This window comes from Pan troglodytes, chromosome 1 (genome assembly GCF_028858775.2).
Source record: "Pan troglodytes isolate AG18354 chromosome 1, NHGRI_mPanTro3-v2.0_pri, whole genome shotgun sequence".
Taxonomy (NCBI): domain Eukaryota; kingdom Metazoa; phylum Chordata; class Mammalia; order Primates; family Hominidae; genus Pan; species Pan troglodytes.
Genome location: NC_072398.2, coordinates 194,550,950 through 194,571,165, shown reverse-complemented (window position 1 = coordinate 194,571,165; position 20,216 = coordinate 194,550,950). Strand labels below are relative to the sequence as shown.

At 45.9% G+C, this 20,216-nt stretch overlaps 1 protein-coding gene across 4 annotated transcripts in view; it reads right to left on the bottom strand.

The window, feature by feature from the left end:
* Window positions 1–20,216, bottom strand: part of OSCP1 (organic solute carrier partner 1) — a 34,310-nt gene that overhangs the window by 6,484 nt on the left and 7,610 nt on the right. For all 4 annotated transcript variants that reach the window (XM_024357906.3, XM_024357912.2, XM_024357905.3 and 1 more), the window contains 3 exons: window positions 14,437–14,591; window positions 8,086–8,253; window positions 7,466–7,546 (listed from right to left, as the gene is read on the bottom strand). In XM_024357906.3, coding sequence (XP_024213674.1) covers window positions 7,466–7,546; window positions 8,086–8,253; window positions 14,437–14,591 — 404 coding nt within the window. The remainder of the gene's footprint in view (window positions 1–7,465; window positions 7,547–8,085; window positions 8,254–14,436; window positions 14,592–20,216) is intronic.

Here is a 20,216-nt window from a genome sequence, read left to right as displayed (position 1 = left end):
CCAAAGGTGACTCCAAATTCCACCCGTATTCCTTGGTTCCCTGCCTACTTTCCATGCAGCTGCAGGCCTTGAGCTGTAAGAACCTCATATGGCCACTTTCTACATGAGGCAGCTCAGAGGTTAAGACGCCTCCTCAAGGTCAGCCAGCTGGTAAGGGGCAGAGCTGAGGATTCAAACTCCTGTGATTCTGACTTTGGAGCCCGAGCCTTATCCACATGCTGGACTAGAAAGAAGGATGGGGCTGGGGCAGGGGGATCCAGCTGGCATTTAAGTTTGAGGATCTTTTAGATGACTGAAAACACATTACATTTATTCCTTCTCCTGGGTTCGTGTACTCTGTATAGAGGTTTTGGTCACTCACAGATTAAATCTCATAAAGATTGTAGCAGTTAATCAGTTTTACTGGGTCTTGGCTTCCTTATCTGTAAAATAAGAGATGAGCTTGAAGATCTCTTCAACTCTAATATTCTATAAGGTTATATTAGTAATATAATCAAGAATAAGTATCTCAGGCTGGGTGTGGTGGCTCACGCCTGTAATCCTAGCACTTTAGGAGGCTGAGGCGGGTGGATCACCTGAGGTCAGGAGTTCAAGACCAGCCTGGCCAACATGGTGAAACCCTGTGTTTACTAAAAATAAAAAAATTACCAGGGTGTGGTGGCTCATGCCTGTAATCCCAGCTACTCACGAGGACAAGGCACGAGAATCGCTTGAACCCCAGAGAGGTGGAGGTTGCAGTGAGCCGAGATCATGCCACTGCACTCCAGCCTGGGCAACAGAGCAAGACTCTGTCTCAAAAAAAAAAAGGAAAGAATAAGCATTTGTTGTGTGCAAGGCAGTGAAAATGCAAAGCGATAAGAATGTGTGAGCTGGCAGCTTGGCATACTGATGTTAGACTCTGAAGGCTTAAATACTGGACGGGCCACTTCTGGGTTTTTGGGAAATTACACAACCTTTCTGTGCATCAGTTTTCCCTTTGGTAACCTGGGGGTAATAATAGTAATAATAATAGATAACTCAGTGGGTTACTGTGACAACTAAATCAGACAATGTATAAAAAGTAAAGCCGGCTGGGTGCAGTGGCTCATGCCAGTAATCCCAGCACTTTGGGAGGCTGAGGCGGGAGGATCATGAGGTCAGGAGTTCAAGACCAGCCTGGCCAACATGGTGAAACCCTGTCTCTACTAAAAATACAAAAAATTAGCTGGGTGTGGTGGCATGTGCCTGTAATCTGGCTACTCGGGAGGCTGAGGCAGGAGAATCGCTTGAACCCAGGAGGTGGAGGTTGCATTGAGCTGAGACCTTGTCACTGTATTCCAGCCTGGCCAACAGAGCAAGACTCTATCTGCAAAAAAAAAAAAAAAAAAAAAAAAAAGCAAAGGCTGACACATAGACTATGTGCTCAATAAATGGTAGCCAATACTCCTATTATTACAAGTCTATTTGGACACAGGACACAAGCATAAAATGGAGAAAAATAACACTTTAAAGCAGGACATGCTACATAGCAGATGCATAGAAGCTTGCTGAGGAGAATGACTGCTGGCATGCCAGGAGTCTGGGGGGAGGCAGGCGTGACTGTGGGTCTGGAGCTGAGCCTGGAGGAAGAAGGTAGGTGTAGAGACACTTCAGAGATGGAGATGAGCAGGTGTGAGTCACGTTTTCAGGGGAACGTATAAACTGGTTTGGTCAGAGGGTTTGCTGGATGACGTTTAAGACATTTTTAACCTCAAGATTCTGTGACCAAGGGATGTGAGTACAAGAAAGGAGAAAGAAAATTTAGAGGGAGAATTGGGAATATTTATATGTGCTAGAACCTCTGTTAGTTTAATCTTATGAGGTTGACTATGGCATGGTAGATCTGAAATGTACAAATTTAGGTCATGTGTGTGTCTGTGTTTGGCCTGAGACTCTGCCAGTGGCTGGAGAGGACTGTTAGGTCTGTCTGCTTGCTCAGCCCCTCTGCTGGCCTTTTCTTCTCCCTCCACCCTTTCCTTTCCCAGGTGATCTCATCTCCTCCCGTACTCCAGGGCTCACCTCTGAGCTCATGGCTCCCAGATCTCAAGGTCCCACTCCAGCTCCTTCCCTGGCACTGACCCATCCATCCCATTGCCTGTCACACATTTCCATCTACGGGTCCCCTAGGATGTATCTCAAATTCCCCCTGCTCAGAACAGGGCCCATCTTTGTCTCTTCCTCAACCCTTCCCATATCTATTCAGTTGCCAAGCCTTTCCTCTCCACCCCAACTATTGCTCCCCATGCAGGCCTTCACTGTTTTCTGCCTGCCCCACTGAAGAAGCCTCCTGTCTGGTCTCCCTGCCTTCCTTCTCGCCTGCTGTATTTTTTTATTTTAATTTTTTAAGGCAGCGTCTTGCTCTGTAGCCCAGGCTGTAGTGCAGTGGTGCGATCTCGGCTCACTGCAACCTCTGCCTCCCGGGTTCAAGTGATTCTCCTGCCTCAGCCTCCTGAATAGCCGGGACTACAGGCATGTGCCACCACACCCAGCTAATTTTTATATTCTTAGTAGAGATGGGGTTTCACCATGTTGGCCAGGCCGGTCTCGAACTCCTGACCTCAAGTGATCTGCCTGCCTCAGCCTCCCAAAGTGCTGGGATTACAGGTGTGTGCCACGGTGCCTGGCCTTTTTTTTTTTTTTTTGAGATGGAGTCTTGCTCTGTCGCCCAGGCTAGAGTACAGTGGCATGATCTCGGCGCACTGCAACCTCTGCTTCCTGGGTTCAAGCGATTCTCCTGCCTCAGCCTCCCGAGTAGCTGGGATTACAGGCGCCCGCCACCGCGCCTGGCTAATTTTTGTATTTTTTAGTAGAGATGGGGTTTCACCATCTTGGCCAGGCTGGTCTCGAACTCCTGACCTCATGATCCACCTGCCTTGGCCTCCCAAAGTGTTGGGATTACAGGCGTGAGCCATGGCGCCTGGCCTTTTTTTTTTTTTTTTTTTTTTTTTGACACAGAGTCTTGCTCTGTTGCATAGACTGGAGTACAGTGAACATGATCATAGCTTACTGCAGACTTGAAATCCTAGGCTCAACAAATCCTCCGGCCTTGGCCTCCCAAAGTGCTTGGATTACAGGTATGAGCCATCACTCCCAGTGGCAGAATATTATCACGCCCAGCTAATTTTTGTATTTTTAGTAGAGACGGGGTTTCACCATGTTGGCCAGGATGGTCTCGATCTCTTGACCTTGTGATCCGCCCGCCTTGGCCTCCCAAAGTGCTGGGATTACAGGCGTGAGCCACTGCACCCAGCTGAAAGCCTTTTCATTATAATGAATTTTATCTTGTCGGAACTGGGAAATCAATATGGCTGTTTATGTTACTACCAATCCATAAAATAATACCCAAATATGCAGCCCTGATAACAATATGATACAGAATTTTTAATATTTCAAAATTGTTATTTTAAATTTAATGAAAAACTTAATCTTATTTGTACTTTCATATTTTTTATTTTAATCAATGACAGAGATCTTAATTTATATTAATGTTATTATTGCTTCATCCATAGCAAATACAATTCTTCATGAGAGTTAAAAATAAGGCCGGGCGCTGTGGCTCGCGCCTATAATTCCAGCACTTTGGGAGGCTGAGGCGGGTGGATTGCCTGAGGTCAGGAGTTCAAGACCAGTCTGGCCAACGTGGTTAAACCCCGTCTCTACTAAAAATACAAAAAAATTAGCTGGATGTGGCGGTGTGCACCTGTAATCCCAGCTACTCGGGAGGATGAGGCAGGGGAATTGCTTGAACCGGGGAGGTGGAGGTTGCAGTGAGCTGAGATGGTGCCACTGCACTCCAGCCTGGGCGACAGAGCCAGACTGCATCTCAAAAAAAAAAGAAAAAAATTTGGCATCAGAATTGAAATCTATTTATCTTCCTTTGTCCATGGAAGGGAAATACAATAAGGCACTAAATACATTGCATTTCTTCCCCTTTTAAAAATTTTATTTTGCCTAGGTACAAAACTCAAAGGTCTCAAAAGGGTATACATAATGGAAAGTCAGTCTCCTTCTCCTGTCCTCCATATAGTTCCCCACTCCTGGAAGGCAACACTGCACTGTGAACAGTTTCTTGCATATGCTTCCAGAAGCACTCTCTCCGTATATGCACAAACAAATACATATATGTTACATATGCTGTTTCAGTTAATCCAACAAAATTAGGTATTATAATTTTCATTTTTCAGATGAAGAAACTAAGACTTAAGAGAAGTTATTTTGCCCAAGGTCATGGAGCTAGTCCTATAGTTGGGATTCATTTTCTTAATTAAAAATTGTTTTATTTTGGCTGGGCATGGTGGCTCACGCCTGTAATTCCAGCACTTTGGGAGGCTAAGGCGGGCGGATCACCTGAGGTCAAGAATTTGAGACCAGCCTGGCTAACGTGGTGAAACCCCATCTCTACTAAAAATACAAAAATTAGCCAGGTGTGGTGGCAGGCGCCTGTAATCTCAGCTGTTTGGGAGGCTGAGGCAGGAGAATTGCTTGAACCCGGGAGGTGGAGGTTGCAGTAAGCCAAGATTGTGCCACTGCATTCCAGATAGAGTGAGACTCTGTCTCAAAAACAAAACATTTTATTTTAAGGACAGAGTCTCACTATGTTGCCCAGGATGGTCTTGAACTCCTGGGCTCAAGTAATCCTCCTGCCTCAATATCCCAAGTAGTTCAGACTACAGGCACTCGCCACTGTGCCCAGCTCTGGAGTTGAGATTCAAAGAGAAAGGTGAAGCTGGGCACAGTGGCTCACACTTGTAATCCCAGCACTTTGAGAGGCCAAGGCAGGCAGATTGCTTGAGCTCAGGAGTTCAAGACCAACCTGGGCAACAAAACAAGATTCTGTCTCTACAAAAAATACAAAAAATTAGCCAGGCGTGGTGGCATGCTCCTGTAGTCCCAGTTACTTGAGAGGCTGAGGGGGAAGGTCACTTGAGCCCAGGAGATTGAGGCTGCAGTGAGCCATGATTGTGCCACCATACTCCAGTCTGGGCAACAAAATGAGAACCTGTCTCAAAAAAAAAAAAAAAAAAAAAAAAAAAAAAAAAAAAAGAGAAACATGTCTGGCTCCAGAGCCTGGGCTTGTTTTACCATATCATACCATCTTTCCCACATCAGTTGGTTAAATTGTGGCAGGAAACAAAGCCCTGTCCAAGAGAGACAGATTCAAAATTCAGAAGCTCAGATTTTTTTTTTTTTTTTTTTGAGACATGGTCTCGCTCTGACACCTGGTCTGAATCATGGATCCATCATGGCTCACTGCAGCCATCCTCCCATTTCAGCCTCCTAACTGGGACTATAGGCATGCGCCACCATGCCTGGCTAATTTTTGTTTTTGTAGAGATGGGGTTTTACCATGTTGCCCAGGCTTCAGAAATGTGTTTTTATTTTATTTTTATTTATTTTTTTATTTTTTTGAGACAGGGTCTCAGCCCAGGCTGGAGCACAATAGCATGATTTTTTTTTTTTTTTTTGAGATGGAGTCTTGCTCTGTCGCCCAGGCTAGAGTGCAGTGGCACTAACTCGGCTCACTGCAACCTCTGCCTCTCAGGTTCACGCGATTCTCCTGCCTTAGTCTCCCGAGTAGCTGGGATTAAAGGCGCCTGGCTAATTTTTGTATTTTTAGTAGAAACGGGGTTTCACCATGTTGGCCAGGCTGGTCTCAAACTCCTGACCACGTGATCCACCCGCCTCGGCCTCCCAAAGTGCTGGGATTACAGGCGTGAGCCACTGCGCCCAGCCTAGTAGCATGATCTTGGCTCACTGCAGCCTTGACCTCCTGGGCTCAAGTGATCCTCCCACCTCAGCCTCCCAAATATCTGGGAATACAGACACGCACCACCTTGCCCAGTTAATTTTGTATTTTTGGTAGAGATGGGGTTTGTCATGTTGCCCAGGCTGGTCTCAAACTCCTGGGCTCAAGTGATCCATCCACCTTGGCCTCCCAAAGTTCTAGGATTACAGGCATAAGCCACTGTGCCTGGCTAGAAAATGTGTTTTTAAAAGTTAGGATGTAGAATTGCCTGGCTATGTAGGCAAGGCAGGAGGAGAGGGGCCCAGTTGGGAAGCATAGCCCCCAAGAGTATGAGGGCCTGAGCCAGGATGGTGGCAACAGGGATGGAGAGGAAGGTGTGCCAGGGCATGGTGGCTCACACCTATAATCCTAGCACTTTGAGAGGCTGAGGGAGGAGGATCACTTGAGCCCAAAAGTTAGAGACCAGCCTAGGAAACATAGTAAGACACTGTCTCAAAAAAAAAAGGAAAAGAGGGTGTAGATATTGACAAGGCCGACTCTATTTTTGTTTGTTTGTTTGTTTGTTTGTTTTTGAGACGGAGTCTCCCTCTGTCGCCCAAGCTGGAGTGCAGTGGTGCGATCCCGGCTCACCGTAACCTCCGCCTCCTGGGTTCAAGCAATTCTCCTGCCTCAGCCTCCTGAGTAGCTGGGACTACAGGTGCTTGCCACCATGCCCGGCTCATTTTTGTATTTTTAGTAGAGATGGGGTTTTACCATGTTGGCCAGGCTGGTCTCAAACTCCTGACCTCAGGTGATCTGCCCACCTTGTCCTCCCAATGTGCTGGGATTACAGGCATGAGCCACTGCGCTCCGCCGACTCTATGGGTCTTAGAAGCAATTGGATGAAGATCAGGGAAGGGGAATCAAAGGTGACATTCTGGTTCTGAGTCAAGTGAGTAGGAGAATGGTGGTGGTGCCCTCAAAAGAAATGAGAAAGTCAGGGCAGCACCTGAACTGTGGAGATTAGTTTAGCTACAGACAGCAAGTTGTAGGCACTGGTGGGCATCCTGGTGGGAAGTTTCAGCAAGGTGGTGGAGATGTGAGTCTGGAGGGCAGGGATGGGGCCAGGGTAGAGTAGAGGTTAGACTCAGGAGTCACAGGCAGAGGAGTTGGTAGACAAAAGGGTGAGGAAGGAGATGCCTAATTAGCAGGAGGTGGGTACAGACAGGAGGAAGGTTTGGAGACAGATGGCGGGAGAGGAAGGAGTAAAAGGCATTGAGATGGGAGAGGGAAGGGAAGGGAAGCCCAGGATGGTACAGAGCCATGAAAGACCTGGAAAGGTGAGAGTTCCATGGAGTAGGGGCAGCCTTCTGACAGTGTCAGTACTGGAGAGGTCAAGGAGGATAAAGCTCAACAAAAGGTTTTGCAGTTGAGATCAGGCTGTTGACTTGACAGCATATTTCCTCTGGAGAAGTAACAGAAGAAACTATATTTCCAAGAAACTCACAAGGTAATCAAAAAAGAATGGCAGCATCACTGTCTTCCTTGGTCCATTTAAAAACTGCTGAGATGTATTATCAATATCTTTATCATTAGAGAGGCAAACCCTGAGGACATCACTAACTGGGCAAAATCTCCGTCCTTGTTTGCCCTCATGACTACCAGGGTTGTTTCCCTGGTACAGCAGCTCCTGAGTGTTCCCGGGGCTGCCCATTGACTTACTCGGATGTGCAGGTCTTGGAAGAAGATGAGGAGTGTCTGCCGGATCAGCTGGAACTCCCCTGCAGAGAGACCACCATATATCTGCCAAAGGCAAGCAGAAAGCAGCACTTCACTTTCCAAGAGGGATGAGTAGTACGCACCGGCAGGGCAGATGGGTACTCAGGGATGGGAGCCAGATAGGTAAGGAGAGGACTGGGCTGCTGGGCAGGAGGGGCAGCGGGGAGACCAGCAGTGCTCCCTCTCCACAGTGACAAAGCCTGTTACCCCACACCTGAGCAGGGGTACACTTCCTGTCTCCCATTCTCCACACACCTGGAGAGCCTGTTCCCCAAGATTTAGCAGAACATCCACCACCAAATCCCTTTCCGAAAAGTGAGGAGAAAATGGCTATGCTCTGTATATTGCTTTTCCAATTGTGAAGGCGTCAGTAAGAGGACATAAGATGATGATCCCTGTTATATTACCAAAATGGACACGGATTGCTTTTCAGAATGTTCTGGGAGAGTGGCAGGCTTTGCCATTCCTCATTCTGTTGTCTCTGTCATAGATCTACCTGTTCTTAACAGAGGGATGAGAAAAAGTACTGGGGCTGAGAGGCGAGACACTGATGGCACTCTTACTTCTGTCAGCTGCCGGAAAGTCTCATCCACTTGCTGCAGGATGGTTGGGGAGTCTCGGATGAATCCCCTGATGGTATCCAAGTGATTGAAAGTGACCAGCAGCACATCCTTGGGTCGGGGACACAGCAATACTTGATATTTGAAAGCCATGGTCATCAGGTCATAGAGCTGCCAACCCACACACAAGCAAAAGAAATGGGATCATATCAAAATCAGGTGTGAGAATCTCCAAACAGTGATTCAGTCAAGCATTTACTGAAAACCAACTCTGGGCTTGCCATACAGCTCGGGGGACCATATCACTTATCACCCAAACCAAGACACTTCTGAGAGTCAAAGCGGGTGCTTTTAATAATTAAGCCAGGAAAACAGGAGTAAGCCAGCACATTCCTGGGCAAACCAGGATTTCTGGTCACCTGATGTGTATTGTTAATGGGATACGTCTGAAATAATATTGGCAGCAGCGGAGTCCCAAAGTGAGCACTGGATCTGGAGAAAGAAAATGCAAATTTAAGTACTCCTTTCCTCCTAACTTATTGTATAACCTTGGCCAAGTTTCTTAACCTCTTTGGGCCTGAGTTTTCTCATCTGTAAAAAAATACTCTCTAATTTCCCAATGTTGCAGAGGTGCTGAGAGCAATAAATGAGGCAATATGTGTGCAAGTGGCAAGTATAGAGTTCTACAACTTTATAAGAATCATTTTAAATGATGAACTATGTGGATATCAACAAGCCATCTCCACATAGGTGTGGTATGACCATACATGAAAGATCAGAAGGGAGGAACTGGTGGGGACCAAAGTGGTGAAGGCAGGCTTTGTGGCACAAGTGGCCTTATATAGCCCTCGAGGCAGCTGCAGGATTTAAATTGGCTGAGGGCAGAGGAAAGACATTCCAGTTGAGGGAAACAGTACATGTGAGGGCCTGGAGGCAGCAATGAGTATGTTATTTTTCTGGGAGAAAGAGGAGAATGGCCTGAGGACAGTTTGTGTTGGGGATGGCAGGTAATAAAGTTGGGTAAGTATGGCAAATAAAGATGGCAACAATAGAAACTGGGGACTGCAAGAATGGGGAGGGAGGGAGGGAGGTAGGGGTCAAGGGCTGAAAAACTAACTATTGGGTACTATGCTGACTACCTGACTGATGGGCTCAATTGTACCCCAGACCTCAGGATCACGCAATATACCCATGTAACAAACCTGTGCATGTACCTCCTGAATATAAAATAAAAGCTGAATTATTAAAAATAGAATAAAGTTTTTGGGGAGATACACAATATAATTTAGACTAGATGTAGTAGAAGTTAGGGGGTTAAAGTTTTCTGAGCTGACATGATCAAAGTGGTGACGGAACGAGATCTGGCAATGATGAGCTGTGACAGAAAGGAGAGACTAGTTAGGGGGAGTAGCTAGCACCTGGTTCCTAAAAAGATTACAATAAATATCTACTGATTGCATGAATGAAAGAAATGTTGTTGGAGCAATCCAGACTTAAGGCCTGGAAAAAAGATAGTGGGAACGGAGAAGTCAGGGAAAGGAAGATCACGCGATATTTAGAAGGAAAAGCTGTCAGTAGGTGGTGACTGCCTAGATTTGGGGGATGATGATCAGGGTTATCCAGAAGGACTGCAGCCTTTTCAGCCTAGTGCAGGTGGGGAGGGATGATGCTATTGATGGAGGAAAGGACGTCTGAGGGATGTGGGAGCGGAGGAGCCAGGAGAGAAGATGGACGGTTAACTTAAGGACATGTCTGGGGCAGGATTGAAACGATAAACAACTACCATCTGAGTGTCATGCCAAGCACGTGTATATATATTACCTCATTTGATCCCATTTATTCTTCACAAGAACTCTATGAGGTAGGTATTAGCCCAGTTTAATAATGAGGAAACTTGCCTAATTTCACATTGCTGGTAAATGCAGAATGATATTTGACCTCAAGACTATCAGATTCTAAGGCACTTGCCAGGACCCTGCTACACAATCCCATTTCTCCTACCTGCAGCCAAACATTTCCACTTAGAAGGTGGCATACAACCAGAATAGCTAGCCAGGTGCAGTGGCTCACACCTGTTATCCCAGCACTTTGGGAGGCCGAGGTGGGTGGATCACCTGAGGTCAGGAGTTCGAGACCAGCCTGGCCAACATGGTGAAACCCCATCTCTACTAAAAATACAAAAATTAGCCAGGTGTGGTGGTGCGTGCCTGTAATCTCAGCTACTCAGGAGGCTGAGACAGGAGAATTGCTTGAACCTGGGAGGCAGAGGTTGCAGTGAGCCGAGTTAGTGCCACTGCACTCTAGCCTGGGTGACAGAGTGAGACTTTGTCTCAAAAAAAAAAAAAAAAAAAAAAAAAAAAAAATTAAAACAAGCCCCAGAAAACAGGAATAGGCTGGTGTGTGTGCATGGGGATTGGGAAAGTACAATACTGGAGATACAGATTTGAGACTCTGCCATCATTGTTGAACATTAAATGCTCGTATATAGGAAACCATGCTAGAAATAAAGAATAAAAACAGGTATAAGATGAAGGAATGCCAGTTCAGAGTAATTCAGTAAATTGGGTCTCACAGCTAGTAACTGGTAGAGCTAAGGCTTAAACTCAGTTTTTTTAATTCTAAGTTCTGTGTCCTTCCTCTATGGAAATTTAAACTTCCTCTTCTTTTCTTTTCTTTTTCTTTTCTTTTTTTTTTTTTTTTTGACATGGGGGTCTCACTCTGTTACCCAGGCTGGAGTACAGTGGCGTGAACACAGCTCACTGAAGCCTCAACCTCCCCTGCTCAAGCTATCCTCCTGTCTCAGCCTCCTGAGTAGCTGGGACTACAGTTGTGTGCCACTGTGCCCAGCTAGTTCTTCTAATTTTTAGTAGAGATGAGGTCTCACTATGGTTTTTTTTTAATATGTTAAAAAATATTAGAGATGGGTTTTTGCTATGTTGCCCAGGCTGGTCTTGAACTCCCAGGCTCAAGTGATTCTTCCACCTGGGCCTCTCAAAGTGCTGGGATTACAGGTGTGAGCTACTGTGCTCAGTCTCTAAACTTTTTTAAAGGCAGAGAGAGAAGAGCAAGCAGAACTGAAAATATAATTAATATTTATTGAACAGCTATATGCCAGGCCTATGTATGTTTCTCACTTAATTCTCCTAATAATTGATGAAGTAGCATTTATTATCCTCATTTTACAGATGAGAAAATGAAGGCTCAGAGAGTTAAAGGAACTTTTTTTTTTGTTTTGAGACAGAGTTTTGCTCTTTTTGTCCAGGCTGGAGAGCAATGGCGCGATCTTGGCTCACTGCAACATCTGCCTCCCGGGTTCAAGCAATTCTCCTGCCTCAGCCTCCCAAGTAGCTGGGATTACAGGCACTTGCCACCATGCCCAGCTAATTTTTTGTATTTTTAGTAGAGACGGGGTTTCACCATGTTGGCCAGGATGGTCTCGATCTCTTGACCTCGTGATCCACCTGCCTCGGCCTCCCAAAGTCCTGGGATTACAGGCATGAGCCACCGCGTCTGGCCGAGTTAAAGTGACTTTCCAAAGGTAAGTGGCAAGAGGTAAGAGGGCCCAGTTAAAGGCAGTCTGTCTCCCTGAGTCTTCTAAGTACCAGTAATAAGTGAGTGCTGACTCTGCAAATCTAACTCCCACCATCAGTCATCATGATTTAAAAAATTTTTCTTTCTCTCTCTCTCTCTATTTTTTTTTTTTTTTTTTTTGAGATGGAGTCTTGCTCTGTCCCCCAGGCTGGAGTGCAGTGGCGTGATCTCAGCTCACTGCAAGCTCCACCTCCCAGGTTCACGCCATTCTCCTGCCTCAGCCTCCCGAGTAGCTGGGACTACAGGCGCCCACCACCACACCGGGCTAATTTTTTTTTTTTTTTGTATTTTTAGTAGAGACGGGATTTCACCATGTTAGCCAGGATGGTCTCGATCTCTTGACCTCGTGATCCACCCGCCTCAGCCTCCCAAAGTGCTGGGATTACAGGCGTGAGCCACCGCGCCCGGCCCTCTCTCTATTTTTTTAGAGACAGGGTCTTGCTATGTTGCCAAGGCTGGTCTTGAACTCCTGGGCTCAAGCGATCCTCCTGCCTTGGCCTCCCAAAGTGCTGGGATTACAGGCATACGCCATTACACCTGGTCTTTTAAAATTTTTTTGTAGAGATTTGGTCTTGCTGTGTTGCCCAAGCTGGTATTGAACTCCTGGCCTCAATCCCAAAGCACTGATATTAGAGCTGCAAGACACTGTGCCTGGTAGTCCTCTTTCACATGGTGGGAGAAGTTGTAAAGGAATTATTATTATATTTTACATTAACTAAAGACCAAACTTTAAAGATTTCATTAGTTTCCCCCTGACATCCTATTTCTGTTCTGAAATCCCATCCAGGACACCACATTCTATTCCGCTGTCCTGTGTCCTTGGGCTCCTCTTGGCTGGACAGATTCTCTGACTCTCCTTGACTTTGGTGACCTTGATAGTTTTGAGTACTGGTCAGGTATTTTGTAAGCATGACCAACCAACAGTATTTGTGTGATGTTTTTCTTATGGTTAGTCTGGGGTTTGGAGTTTCGGGGAGGAAGACCACAGAGGTGAAGTTCCATTTTCATCACATCATGTCAGGGTACATATTGGCAACATGACTCATCACTGTTGATGTTACCTTGACCATCCGGCTGGGGTAGTTTATCAAGTTTCTCTACTGTAAAGCTAATTATTTCTTTCCTCCTTTCCATACTGTACTCTTTAAAGTGCAGCCCCCACCTAAGGAGGGGGAGTTACACTCTCCCTCCCTGAGGGCAGAGTATCTACATAAATCATTTGGAATTCTTCTAAACAGACTTGTCTGTCCTCTGCCATTTATTTATGTGGAATTATTATTATTATTATTATTATCATTATTATTCAGAGGCAGATATATTCTTGAAGGAATTATTATTTAAAAAATCACAGCATCCCAATACTTTGTTTCCCAAAGAAATAGATATGTTCACATTATGAGTAAAGACTGTTTTTGAACTTGCTCTAAAAAATATCTGGTTTCTACATTGCAGAGCTGAGATTTGTGAAGAATGAGGCAGAATTAAAGTTTTGGGGTTGAGTGCTTTTAAAAAATTGTTTATTTATTTTACTTATTTATTTTTGAGATGAAGTCCTACTCTGTCGCCCAGGCTGGGGTGTAGTGGTGTGATCTCATCTCACTGCAACCTCCGCCTCCTGGGTTCAAGTGATTCTCCTGCCTCAGCCTCCTGAGTAGCTGGGATTACAGGTGCATGCCACCACACCCAGCTAATTTTTGTAATTTTAGTAGAGATGAGGTTTCACCATGTTGGCCAGACTGGTCTCGAACTCCTGACATCAAGTGATCCGCCTGTCTCGGCCTCCCAGTGCTAGGATTACAGGTGTGAACCACCATGCCCAGTCAGGGTTGAGTGCTTTTATTGTGTTAAGGCATGTATTCCTGGGGTTCATAAATATGGGCATGAAAGCCAGCACTCTTGTCTGGGTACAGTGGCCCACACCTGTAATCCTAGCACTTTGGGAGACTGAGGCAGGAGGATCACTTGAGCCCAGGAGTTCCAGACCAGCCTCGGCAACAAAGTGAGACCCCATTTCTACAAAAATTTAAAAATTAGCTAGTGTGGCCAGGCACGGTGGCTCATGCCAGTAATCCCAGCACTTTGGGAGGCCAAGGCGGGTGGATCACCTGAGGTTGGGGGTTCGCAACCAGCCTGACCAACATGGAGAAAACCTGTCTTTACTAAAAATACAAAATTAGCCTGGCGTGGTGGCGCATGCCTGTAATCCCAGCTACCTGAGAGGCTGAGGCAGGAGAATCGCTTGAACCCGGGAGGCGGAGGTTGTGGTGAGCCAAGATCACGCCATTGCACTCCAGCCTGGGCAACAAGAGCGAAACTCCATCTCAAAAAAAAAAAAAAAAAAAAAAAAATTAGCCAGTGTGATGGCATGTGCCTGTAGTCCCAGCTACTTGGGAGTCTGAGGCAGAAGAATTGCTCGAGCCTGGGAGATCAAGGCTGCAGTGAGCTATGATTGTACCACTGCACTCCAGCCTGGACAACAGAGTGAGACCCCATCTCAAAAACAAAAAAACACCCAAACAAATCAAACAAATAAAACCCAGCACTCTCTTTGGGCAGGTGGAATGACATAAACAACAGAGGGGTTGTTGTGGATGATTTCTGAGGTCTTTCCCACTCTGAAACTCAACAACTACTAGTATTTACACATGCCTGTTTCTTGCAAGGAACCATTGCATACATCATCTCATGTGACCCCAGTCTATGATCATCCACAAAAGGTACAAAAAAATGCAACCAAGATGACAAAGGCAGCTGTCTGCTCACCTTATCCATGCTGGCCTGGTTCAGTTTCATAATGGAGGCATGAGCCAGGCGCTCATAGACAGTCCTCAGGGCCTTCTTGGAGTAGAGCTCTTGAGGCTTGAATAATTCCTCCATAAACTTTCTATTGAACATGGTGGAGATGATGTCATTCAGAACTGCAGAGACAAGAGAGAACACAGCTGAGCAAAGTACTGAAGCAAGCCTATCCTGAAATGCTCTTTGTGTACAGGTACAGGAGCTGAGCGTGTACAGTACAGAATTGGGATGCTGTATGCTTGGTGAGATCAGCTCCCTGAGGGGACCACACAGGTGTCCCGGTAGAAAGCAGGGCTCTGAGAGTGCTTTATGACACCATTTCAGGGAAGATATAAATGAAGACAAGGCACTAATGTGTTGTGCTTCAGAGATTATAAACTCCTTATATAAATATTATCTCACTTGATGATAACGGGAATATTTCTTCTTTCTTTAAAAAAGATTACTGGCTGGGTGTGGTGGCTCACGCCTATAATCCCAGCGCTCTGGGAGGCCAAGGCTGGAGGATCACTTGATGCCAGGAGTTTGAGACCAGCCTGGGCAACATAGTTAGACCCTGTCTCTACAAAAAATTGAAAGCAATTAGCTGGGTGTGGTGGCGGGCCTGGAAGCTGAGGCAGGAGGATCACTTGAGCCCAGGAATTCAATGCTGCAGTGAGCTCTGATTGTGCTACTGTACTGCAGCCTAGGCAACAGAAGGAGATCCTGTCTAAAAAAATAAAATAAAATAAAAATAAAAATTCCTATAATTTTTAAAAGCAAATCTAAACATTTTTACTTAAAATTAAATATTATAAAAATGGGACCAACAATGGTAATTGACTCTTAATAACACCTCCTGAAAATAGACAAGTCTACCCACTGGTTAGAGATTAAAACACTTGTAATGTTGCTATAAGACATGTACTTTGAATAGCACCATTTTTGAATGCCTTAATTTCCACATTTGATCTATAATCTTGATACTACAGTGTAGTGCTATATCTCACACTGCTGTTCAAATGGAAAATTTCCCTCTGGTGAGAAAGAAGTGTACAAACTAAAGTGTCTATAGTTTTAGATCTTCGTTCATCTAGATATTTTGCACTACTGAAATGAAATATCACTAGTTAAGGGCCAAGAAAACCCTCAGGTATGAGAAATAGGAAGAGGTATGGTTGAACATAGATTATCCTTAATTAAACCAGTTATCCTGGCCTAAATGTGAGCATATGTGGATACTGAGAACATACACTTATAGAAATTCAAATTTGAAAGAAAACTGGGTTACTTAAAATAATTATACAAAATCACTTATTAAACATGAGTGGTTATTATTGAAATATAGAAATTCCTCCTTCTTTTGCTGAACACAAAGGACACTCCAGATGACTGCCTGTGGCCATGTCTCTTTAGAGCAGAGGCAAGGTAGAGCAGTGAAGTGATTATTTTAGGCACTCTCAACCTGTAAGTAATTGACAGAAGTACCCGGAGGGCTCAGGCCCGCATTTTAAAGCATTTCAACACATTTTATGGGGGAAGGGGGAGCTGAGGGCTGGTTGTACTTAAATCTTAAATGGAAGAGCTACAGGGGGAGGGGAGAGGGGATACATCCCCAACACACACACCCCCAGTGACACAAATGAACTGACTGTGGCTCCATACAGAAATGCTAAACTCACACTTGACCTTTAGATTTTACTCTAGACTTGATCCTATTACTCAGTGAGGGAGAACCAAATCCATTACCAACACAGGGTGTCCCTGACATCTGACAATTTCAAACCATCCCAGCTTGCCCTTGATGTGCCCTAACATTTCCCCACCGTGGACAGCTCGGAGAGACATAGAACTCTGTCAGGTTTGCCTCATGCCTGACCACCTCCATTGGACTGAAACAAGAAAGAACCTGCAATGAACTGGGTTTTCTAACCTTTTTCTTACCATAGCCTACATAAAATGTAGCATTTGCAAGGAAACAGGCACAACTGAAAAGCCACACATAAGTCCTCAAAAGAGAGAATATGAAGAATTTTCCACAGACTTACGTAAGCCAGGGAGGAGGAGTGCCAAAGAAGAATTCAAGTTGAAGCATCACATCAACTCTGGTTAGGTTAATGCTTACAAAGGGCTGCTATTCACCTAGGTGCTGAGTCATTTCTCTGGGGTCTTTGAGCCCTTATTAGGAGCTAGGGAAATAGCTTACACCCAGATAAATCAGTTCTGGACGAAAGAATACCCCAAGGTGATTGTTAGCTACTCGGGCAAAGTGAAAAGCAAAATGAAGTCTTTCCCTGTGGGAAGTGAAGAAGCTCTGGAGCACCACGGCTCCTGGCGCCAGCATCCAGACAATTCACCTGCTGGGAAGAGGATGGCAGGGTCTGTCCTTGTGGGCAGAGCAGTGAGTACAAATGCCCCCAAAGAGGAAATGGCAGTTTAATGGTTGGGCCACGACACCTAGGGCTCCCTCTTCTCGTTTCACTCTTTGGAAATAAGATGGAGGCACACGTTAACATGTTTTTGTCTTACAATTTGCTTCACCCAGCCCTTGGTTGAGGCAGACCTATTAGGTACCAGACAGTGAAATAAACACCACAGGCACAAAGAGGAAGGAGATGTTATCCTGGCCCTAGAGAAGCAGCACATCATCTTTAGGTTAAACCTGAGAAATAGTTTTTTTAAAAAATTTAATTAGTGTACGGGCGCGGTGGCTCACGCCTGTAATCCCAGCACTTTGGGAGGCCGAGGCGGGCGGATCACGAAGTCAGGAGATTGAGACCATCCTGGCTAACGCTGTGAAACCCCGTCCGGGTGGTGAGGGGCGCCTCTGCCTGGCCGCCCCTACTGGGAAGTGAGGAGCCCCTCTGCCCGGCCAGCCGCCCCGTCCGGGAGGGAGGTGGGGGGGTCAGCCCCCCGCCCAGCCAGCCGCCCCATCCGGGAGGGAGGTGGGGGGGTCAGCCCCCCGCCCGGCCAGCCGCCCCGTCCGGGAGGGAGGTGGGGGGGTCAGCCCCCCACCCGGCCAGCCGCCTTGTCCGGGAGGTGAGGGGCGCCTCTGCCCGGCCGCCCCTACTGGGAAGTGAGGAGCCCCTCTGCCCGGCCACCACCCCGTCTGGGAGGTGTACCCAACAGCTCATTGAGAACGGGCCATGATGACAATGGCGGTTTTGTGGAATAGAAAGAAGGGGGAAAGGTGGCGAAAAGATTGAGAAATCTGATGGTTGCCGTGTCTGTGTAGAAAGAGGTAGACATGGGAGACTTTTCATTTTGTTCTGTGCTAAGAAAAATTCTTCTGCCTTGGGATCATGTTGATCTGTGACCTTGCCCCCAACCCTGTGCTCTCTGAAACATGTGCTGTGTCCACTCAGGGTTGAATGGATTAAGGGTGGTGCAAGATGTGCTTTGTTAAACAGATGCTTGAAGGCAGCATGCTCGTTAAGAGTCATCACCACTCCCTAATCTCAAGTACCCAGGAACACAAACACTGCGGAGGGCCGCAGGGTCCTCTGCCTAGGAAAACCAGAGACCTTTGTTCACTTGTTTATCTGCTGACCTTCCCTCCACTATTGTCCTGTGACCCTGCCAGATCCCCCTCTGCAAGAAACACCCAAGAATGATCAATAAAAAAAAAAAAAAAAGAAAAAAGAAAAAAAAAATTAATTAGTGTACGGGCGCGGTGGCTCACCCCTGTAATCCCAGCACTTTGGGAGGCCGAGGCGGGCGGATCACGAAGTCAGGAGATCGAGACCATCCTGGCTAACGCTGTGAAACCCCGTCTCCACTAAAAAAAAATACAAAAAATTAGCCGGGCGTGATGGTGGGCGCCTGCAGTCCCAGCTACCGGGAGGCTGAGGCAGGAGAATGGCATGAACCCGGGAGGCGGAGCTTGCAGTGAACCGAGATCGCGCCACTGAACTCCAGCCTGGGTGACAGAGCGAGACTCCAGCTCAAAAAAAAAAAAAACAACAACAACAAAAAAGTAATTTGTTTTTTATTTTTTTCCCTTCATCCTAACATCCCTGAAGAAATAGTTTTAATCAGACCCGCCCATTAGTCTAAGTGTTGGTTTTTGGCATGCAAATGAGTTCTGCATACTTTTCACGAGGCCGGAATATACTAGGAGCCGGATTTCAATAGGAAGAGGCTAAGGGGGGCCGGGCGCCTTGGCTCACTCCTGTAATCCCAGCACTTTGGGAGGCCGAGGTGGGTGGATCACCTGAGGCTGGGAGTTCAAGACCAGCCATGACCAACATGGAGAAACCTCATCTCTACTAAAAATACAAAATGAGCCAGGCATGGTGGCTCATGCCTGTAAATGCCTGTAATCTCAGCTACTCAGGAGGCTGAGGCAGGAGACTTGCTTGAACCTGGGAGCGGAGGTTGTAGTGAGCTGGGATCGCTCCATTGCACTCCAGCCTGGGCAACAAGAGCGAAACTCCGTCACAAAAAAGAAAAAAAAAAAAAAAAAAGGAGGCTAAGGCAGGGGAGGGAAGGGATTTTTCACAGGAGCCTCAGAAAGTTGGTAATTGGGTTCTCAACATAGCAAGCTTCTAGTCTTGGGTTCAGATTATGAAGCCAGTTTCTGTTCATTACTTTTGAACATTTATGTTAAAATAAATTTCAATGATTCAATTATGTATATGAAAAGCTCTCAAAATCCACACTTCATACCTGAAATTCTGCTATGCATCAAGGGAGGGACGGGTCAAAAATTGCTCAAGAAGTGTCAAAGGATGGTTGTGAAATGTAATAAAGTGTACCAAGTACTTCAATTGGGCTTTTCTTCGAGCCTGGTCTGATGAAATAATTATCTTGATGAAAGCAATCAAGTTTTTACCAATTACCTCTGCTCTAAATTGACTTGTTTATGGGAATATGAAATTTGGAGCCAAGAATTTAGAGAGAGGCTAGGAAACCCTCCTGAATAGTTACCATGTTTCAATCCTCTCTATGTCCCAGGCACTGGGCTTAGAACTTTATATGCATTATCTCATTTAAACTCCAAGACAACTCTGAATTATTATCCTCATTTTTTTTTTCCTGCCGGACCACTTATCGTTTTATATTATCCTCATTCTATTAAGGAGGAAAACTGAATCAGAGAGTTTAAAGTCCAAGGTCACACAGCTGGTGATGGAGCTGAAATTAGAATTAGGTCTGTTTGATTTAATGCCTGTGCTTTTAAATATTATTATTATTATTATTTTTGAAGTGGAGTCTCGCTCTGTCGCCCAGGCTGGAGTGCAGTGGCATGATCTCGGCTCACTGCAACCTCTGCCTCCCAGGTTCAAGTGATTCTCCTGCCTCAGTCTCCCAAGTAGCTGGGATTATAAGCGCCCACCACCATGCCCAGCTAATTTTTGTATTTTTAGTAGAGACAGGGTTTCACCATGTTGGCCAGGCTGGCCTCAAACTCCTGACCTCAAGTGATCCTCCTGCCTCAGATTCCCAAAGTGCTGGGATTACAGGTGTGAGCCACTGCACCTGGCCTCTTAAATATTATACAGGTTGTCTTCCCAGCATACTTGGTGTGGTGAGAGCATTTAAAATATTGAGGAGGATGGCTGATGATAGGCACACACCACACCCAAATGTCAAATGACAGAAGGTACCTGAGATTTATTTAAAGGCTGAGAAAGTCTAAGGCTTTATTCTGAGGAGTCGACAACTTTTTCAGGTTTCCTGCTTGCAGTAGGTAAGGGGAAACTGAAGCTTTTGCATGATGAGGCCACACTGCATGCATGATGTCATGCCTTCTGCCCACAGTC